Below are 8,378 nucleotides of genomic sequence, written 5' to 3' on the forward strand. Positions count from 1 at the left end.
TAACAAAAGCGATAACAATATCGATAGCAAATCGATAAATATATCGATAACAAAATCGATAGCAAAATCGGTAATAATATCGATAGCCAAATCGAGAACAAAATCGATGAAAAATTGATAACAAAATCGATAAAACAACCGAAAACGAAATCGATAAAAAATATCGACAAAAAAATCTATAAAAATATCGATCATTATATCGATAAGTTGCGAAAATATCGATAGCAAATCGATAAATATATCGATAACAAAATCGATAAAACAACTGAAAACGAAATCGATAAAAAATATCGACAAAAAAATCTATAAAAATATCGATCATTATATCGATAAGTTGCGAAAATATCGATAGCAAAATCAGTAACAATATCGATAATAAACTCGATAAAAATATCGATAACAAAAGCGATAATAGTATCGATAGCAAAATCGTTAACAGAATTAATAAAAATATCAATAACAAAACCGTTGTTGTTTCACTTCAAAATGTTTTCGCGTATTATGCATACATGTGTTCATACATATATGTATGTACATTAGGGTGGCCATTAAAAATGAAATTTTAAGTCTCACCCCCTCAGTCGCTAATACAACGGTCAAAGATATCACATATAAATTTTAGTCCCGATTGGAGACGGTTAAGGCGTGTCGCACAGGGGTCAAAGTTCAGATTCCTCTATGGAGACTCAAAAAATTTAAATTAATTTTTGTTCATCTAATACCCAAAATCGATACTACTGTAGGCGCAGATATCACGTAAAAAAGTTGGTCCTGATCGGAGTCGGTTAAGGCGTGTTGCACAGGGGTCAAAGTTCAAATTTCCCTATGGAGACTCAAAAAATTTAAATACATTTTTTTTTTCATCTTACCCTACTCAAGTCGGGACCAAAATTTATATGTGACATCTTCGACGTTAGTAGTATCGCTTTTGGGTATTACATGAAAAAAATATTAATTTAAATTTTTTGAGTCTCCATGGAGGAATCTGAACTTTGACCCCTCTGCGACACGCCTAAACCGTCTCCGATCGGGACCAAAATTTTTATGTGATATCTTTGACTATATTAGCATCGATGTGGGGGTTGAAGTTTTGGAAATCTGATGTAATAATGTACTTAATACATTTAAGGACCACCCTAATGTACATATATGTATAATATGTATAGATATACATAGATTACTAAAAGATCGATATTAACTGCAATCAACATATGTACGAATATATGTATTTACATATGTACATACGCTGCGATTAGGTTGTAAATATTGCGCCTTCTGTTTATTAAAAGCCGTAATATGTAATAACGCACACATACATACTTTTTGTCTCCTTCCCTCACTTCCAACGCATGCACGTGTTTGTAAAACGATGACGAAGTGATTTTGTATGGGAAATCACTTATGCCCATATATTTGAATCAAATAAACATACTTAGAAGATATCAACCAATACTTCCCATATACCAAACCAAAGAAAACTCTTGAGTTTTTGATTAAAGAAAATAAAAACCAAATCATTCGAGCAGTTTTCGAGCATTTTGGTAATAAAAAAAATTTGCAAAATTTTCAAAAAAATGTTGCCTTAAAATGCTCAATATTCGTTGAATTTATATAAAATCTGTACACGATAATATTTCTATTGCTTCAAAGAGTCTATATCCCGAAAATGAAAGTTATATCTGCAAATCATAAGCTGCTGGAGCACTTTAAAGGCGCAAAATTTACCCCAAAAATAGGGCAATATTTACCGTTGTTTCTAGGACTGACACCGAATCGGTTACTTAAATAAATGTATCTGTCGATAGGCTTTGAATTTTATATGTGAAATGCCATACTTTGCTTTGAAATCGCTTCATTAGTACTCGTGCAATAAGCATTTTCGTGAAGCTCTAAAAATTACAACTACAACATTTCAGCATAGCCTCCATATCGTAAGGTAAGACGTATTCTACGTCAAAAAAAAATTTGCAGCTATTTTAAAAATGTCGCGTCCCTATTTTTTTCCACCACTATATAAGTGGATATTTGAATTTGATCCCAATAACAAAGCCTTTTATTTTTATATACATACGTATATTTATCATAGTTTTGTAATATTTGTATCCTTTGGCATTAAAAAGGTTGAACCATTTGAACCGAACCGAACCGCGGTTCAGGAATACTCATGGATCGGTTCTTGAACCGCTACAAGCTTTTTCTAAGTGGTTCGAACTACTGAACCGAACCGTACCGTTTTTTGGAGAGATTTTCAGCCCTGCTTACGACTTGATTAAATACTAAATAGCTGTTATTTACTCAGTGTAAAAATAGAGATTCGAGATTTTTGAGACCTTTCTGGGACTTTCGAGACTGCTTCGGAATGTTTAGGACTTTCGATAATCGATACATTTGTTAGAGACTATTTCGGTATTTTCGGCTACTTCGGCGTTTTTGGAACTATTTCAGTATTATCGGTATTCTAGAAACCATTTCGGAGTTTTCCAGACCACTTTGAGATTTTTACGGGATTCTCGGGAGTATGTATTTCTGGATTCTCGGAACTATTTCGGGATTTTCAAAACTATTTCGGCATTTTTTGGACGTTCGGAACTATTTCTGAGACTATTTCTAAGTTTTCAGGACAATTTCGGGATAATCGGAACTATTTCACGATTTTTGAGACTATTTGGGTTTTTTCGTTTCTACCAAAAAAAGTGGCCCTTTCACGGTGCAAAATGTGTCTGATGTTCCACTCGACCCTGTAAAACGGCATGTTTTTGCCATTCGTCTTTGTCCAGCTCACGCATTTCATAATATTATCGTTTTAAGCAGCCATCTGATTTTCAAGGCAACCATCTCCCCTGACAAAGCCTCAAAGGGCGTAGAATGTGCCTTTTTTGCCTTACAAGAGTGTGAAATTTTAAGAAACAAACACAAAATTTTTACACTGTTTGCCCTTATTTTATAATCGAACACGAGAAATAAAAGGGGCAATCAAAATGCGAAATTTTTGGGTAGAAACGAAAACCACCATAAATATATCTCAAAATTTAGCAATAAAAAATCGATTATATCGGTAAATATATAAATAAAAATATCGATAAAAATATATAGATAACAATATCGATAATAATATCGGTAACAATAGCGATTACAAAACAATTTGTTCATTAGTTCTAAGATTTAATTGTATATGAGAAAGTGGCTAGCACTATAAGATAATGTTTAAATTGCTGTGCTAAGATTAAACATGTAAATAAATGCAAATAAATACAAATACAACATCGAAAAGTATAAATATTTCAAAATCGATAAATATATCGATATCAAGATCTATAAATACATCGAAAATTGCAAATCGTTCCGAGATCATAAATCCCGGGAATCCCGAAGTACTTTCGTAAAAGTCCCGAGAATTCCGAAATAGTCCTGAAAATCCTGATTTAGTCCCGAGGTGTTGTAAGAACGAGTGTAATTAGCTCAGTTGTGGTGAATTTAGGTGTGGTAGCATCAGCTGTGGTGATTTTAAGTGAGTTAGTTGTGTGCTGTGAGTTGATTTTAGGTGTGGTGAGTGTAAGGTAGGGTGTCAATTGTTCAAATCTGTCTTAAATCATAAGGTATTTGGTTTGTAAGTATTTAGACATCGACTAAACATCTTAGTACTTAAGTGAAGGTATTTTTCATCTTCAAAGTACCTGACTACTTTGGACCAAAGTATTTAGCGCCTGCTAAATACTTTCATTTTTTGTACTTTAGTATCTCTTAAACACTCAAGTTTTTCTACTTGAGCATTTGGCGAACTTCTAAATGCCTTAGTTTTGTTTACTTGAATATTTAAACATCTCCAAATTTTAAGTATTTGAGTATTTAGTACCCACACTGTTACTTTAAATACAAAAGTACTTAATTAGGTATGCCCATCACTGCTACATATAAACATATTTAGAAATAAGTATGATCGTGGTGGCCTAGACAGACGAAATAGAGATTTTAAACACTAATTATCGTTAGTAATTAAGTAACCCTAGTTCGCCCTATGACTTTCTACATTAACTGCATTCGTATGTATGAATATGTGAGTACAATGGCATAGTAATTAATGTTTTAATCTCCAGCCTCTACGTAAACTTAAAGTACTTGATTTACATGGCAATCAATTGGAAACTCTAAAAAGAAATCAGTTCAAAAATTTGAGATCTGTGGAAGTTTTAGATATAAGTTTTAATAACCTTAAAAAACTTGAAGCACAACATATAGCAGACATGACCAAGCTGGGATGGTGTAATGCGTCTCATAATGCACTTACAGAAATTTCCAGGTAAATAATTATACATTTGCTCTACATATAACACAGTGCAACAAGATGCTATGTATTTGATAAAACCAACAGTAAACGCGTTATGCCAAAAAGAGTTTTTGCCTATAGATATGGTTTTTAACCGACTTCAAAAAAAGGAGGAGGTTACCAATTCGTCGGAATATATTTTTTTTATGTATGTTACCGCATAACTTTGGAGCACGTCAACCGATTTCTACAATTCTTTTTTTTTTTTTAAAGGAAATGTGTTACTCCAGAGGCAGTTTCATACTAATTTGGTTTATATATGATCATTGGATCTTGAAGAAATTAACGAAAATCTTAAATTTTTATGGGAATTGAATTCGGTTTTGTTTTTTGCTTAACAATTACTTGTGAGCATACGTATGTATTTCGTGCTTTTTATGACAAAAAAAAAAACGCTTTTATACGGAAATTTTGTATGAAGAACATAAAAACATATAAAACATTTTACACAAAAATTTTTTTCCTGACAATGCTATACATATGTATGAAGAACATAAAAACATATAAAACATTTTACATAAACACTTTTTCCTGACAATGCTTTTTTTTCCAACAAAAATAATAAAATGATTTCTCAACCGTTAAAACAGTCAAAATACTATTCTTTCTATAAAAACCCACAACAAAGAGTAATAAAAATTGTTCTACACCTAGCGCCACCTAGCGCAAGTTTTAGGCAAAAATTCAAAAATGAATTCCTCGACCGCTAGAACAGTAAGTTAACACAAGGCAACAGTGATTTTAAGTTAAGTTAAGGCAAATGTTAAAGCTGTTTTTGATAAACTTTTTTGTGCTGACTACGAATTCGCATGCCTAAAGTTTGCATCAGCTCCAGATTTTGAGAAAAATAAGGTCAAAGTGTCAAAAAATCGCGTTTTGCAATATTTTAGAAGGTCTAGCAAAAAAACAAAAGGTGATAGAAGCTTCCACTTAGGCTTAAAATAAAGTTATAACTCTCGGTTACTATCCTTGAAAATACCACCTCTGCACCTTGACTTGATGGTCACTAATAGTCATTTATTGAACAATATAAAAATACTGGAATACTATGCAATTGAAAGAAAAAGTAAGTTGTGCCAAAATCATTATATGCTGTTAAATAAATAACTATGAGTGACCTTAGGGTTTTGGTTCAGGGATGGCATTTTAAGAGATTATAGTCGAAAGTTCAAGCCCTAATTTCAGCTTACAGGCCTATTCTGCGTTGGTAACAAAAATTTTGTTACCTGTAAATAAAGTTCCTGGTAAACCCTGTTCGCGTTCTGCGCACTGGTAAATTTGGTTACCATCTTATAAGCAGGTAACAAAACATTGCCCTGTGAAGTATGCAACACCAGAATTTATACAAAGCTTCATAGCTAGGTTAGCAAGGTACTTAGAATTGCGGTTACAAGAAGTGTTGTTATTATTCCTTTACAAAATTTTCCTGTGTCAAAATGTTCGGTAACAAGCAGAATACGCCTGTAAGGGCCGGTTGTTCAATGTGTGGTTATCACTACTTGCCGGTTAAACATCATTATCGACGTTTTCGACATCATGCCTAAAGCATGTGATCGATAAAACAGTCGTTGTACTTAACCAGAGCTTCTACCTCCGATTAGTGTTAATCAGACATTGAACAACCGGCTCTAAGTGGAAGGCTATATCACCTTTTGTTTAATTGCGGTGGGTACTCAACCTTCACACAAAATCAGGTTTTGCTGGTCAATAAATGACTATAAGTGACCATCAAGTCAGAGTGCAGGGATGGTGTTTTCAGGGATAGTAGTAGAGACATTTAGCTTTATTATAAGCCTTATATTGCCTTTTGTTTCTTTGGCACTTTGAACCTGTGTTGCCAGGTCTTCTGCATGAGAAAACGTCCCTCTTGGTCCGAAAAAACGTCATTTCCTACCCAAAAACGTCTTTTTGAAATGAATGTACAAAAACTGTTCTTATTAAACTTTCATTTTATACAAAGGTACATATGTACGTAAGGTATATTAAAATGTCATTTCGACAGAGCACATTTAGAATGCATTGTAAACTGGTTTGAGATCGTTAATATAAAAATGATTTTATACATACACTTGTGATCAGCTGATTAAGTCATCAACATTTTGATCGATTTTGGCTGTTTTTCGATTGTTTATTTAATGTTTATTATTTTTCCATAAAAGCCAAGCTCATTTTATAACAAACAAAATATAAATCCACATTTCATTTCACTTGTGCAAAAATTATAAAAAATCTGCAAATTTCAGCTATATTTTCAACTTTTTATTCAGATTTTTTAGAATTTTTTTAAGTATGCAGTTTGATAGCCCACTAAATTTCAAGTTTAAAGGAGCTACATAATCGCGTTGATTTTTAATAATTTTTTTTTCTTGTAGACATTTGGTTAGGGGGTCGGTTGTCGAAAATGCTAAATTACTTCTGCTAAGAAGGAGCATAGCAATATTTCAACCNTTCTCAGCGGTGAAAAATATACTATTGTAAACAACATAAACGAGCGAAGTTCACAATAGCGTTATTCTTCGTCGAATGAGCGCCATAATACCAAATGAAAATTCGTTCGATCAGCACTTTCGACCACAGTCGAAGATCGAATGTAACTCATAATAAGGGCCAATATTTCAGCGTTTTTTGCATTCATTACACTTTCAATGAAGTCTTAAAAAAGTCGCCTACTTTTTTCTGACTATTTATGCTGTTACAGCTTTTTGATGCTTTTGCGAGCGTGCGTGTTGCAATAGATCAGCTTTTCCTGATTTGGCTTTTAATGAGCAATTGTAAACATTACAATAAGTCTCGTACCTCAAGTGTTTACACAACCAGCCTTTGTCCAAGAATCCAAAAAAATGCGCGTATACATGGTTTGTATCATATTTAAGTCATCTCTGTCCAAAGAATAAATATCTTTTGAAGCAGCTGCTGCAAAACACAAAGCTTTTAAATATTTATTAAGAAAGTAATTCAAAACCAGTTCTACGTACAAGATTAAGTAACAGAGAAAAATTACTGGGAAGTTAAAAAACGTAAATTTTTACACAAAAAACGTCCAAACGTCAACAGGATACAAAAAACGTCCAAATGACGTTAAAAACGTCAACCTGGCAACGCTGCTTTGAACTTCGTTTTGNGGATACAAAAAACGTCCAAATGACGTTATAAACGTCAACCTGGCAACGCTGCTTTGAACTTCGTTTTATCAAAATCTTGAGCTGATGGAAACTTTATACTCACGGATTCGTAATCAGCACAGAAAAGTCAATCAAAATCAGCTTTAAAATTTGCCGCAACACAATTTTTCCCCATTTTTGTTCCCTTGTGTAATCGTATCATACCTTTCCAGAAGAATTCCAGAGAAAAATATTATTTGATCCTCTCAATTTCGATGTTGGTATTTCCAACAGGGTAGGAGTATGATACGTTGTAGAATGATTTTCCGTAGGGATGTGCGATTAATCAATTAATCAAACAAGCTGATTAATCGAAAGCCGGTTAATTAATTAATCAAATAATAATTACTTTTGATGAATCAAAATGAATAATTTCCGATAAATTAGATACATATTGATTTATCAGAATCTAATTAATTTGATTAATCAGCAAACTGATTAATCATAGCCTGACTAACCAGAAATCTGTGTAATTGCTATTATATTTTGTTTTACATACATACATACATATGTATGTATACAAAAATAGAAAAAATTTATACAAACGTATGTATATATGTATACCATATATGTTAGGTCGGTGTTATGCAGACAAACTTTTGTTTGCCAAATTAAATGGCGGCTGCTTAGTTTGCTCGGAGGTGGTTATGTCGAGTTTGGCACAGGGTTGCACGTTCATTATGGTTTTCATGGCTATTGCCAACACGAAATGAGAATTTCAGATGTACATAACGCTCAAAATTTAAAATTTTTGTATATGACAACACCGAATTTGCTGCAGTTTGACCAAACAAAATTAGTTTGCTGTGAGAGTCGCCAAACTCGCTCTCTCCGAGTTTGCTGCAACAACAATGGCACGCAGTTTGCCAAACAAAATTTCTGCATAACACCGA

The 8,378-nt window shown here is 33.1% G+C and overlaps 1 protein-coding gene across 2 annotated transcripts in view; it reads left to right on the plus strand.

Annotated features, from left to right (window-relative positions):
• Window positions 1-8,378, plus strand: part of conv (insulin like growth factor binding protein acid labile subunit convoluted) — a 79,317-nt gene that overhangs the window by 27,273 nt on the left and 43,666 nt on the right. For both annotated transcript variants that reach the window (XM_017610956.1, XM_017610957.1), the window contains exon 5: window positions 4,095-4,297. In XM_017610956.1, coding sequence (XP_017466445.1) covers window positions 4,095-4,297 — 203 coding nt within the window. The remainder of the gene's footprint in view (window positions 1-4,094; window positions 4,298-8,378) is intronic.

Source organism: Rhagoletis zephyria, unplaced genomic scaffold, assembly GCF_001687245.7.
Source record: "Rhagoletis zephyria isolate East Lansing unplaced genomic scaffold, Rhagoletis_zephyria_1.1 Rzeph_scaffold_00354, whole genome shotgun sequence".
Taxonomy (NCBI): Eukaryota; Metazoa; Arthropoda; class Insecta; order Diptera; family Tephritidae; genus Rhagoletis; species Rhagoletis zephyria.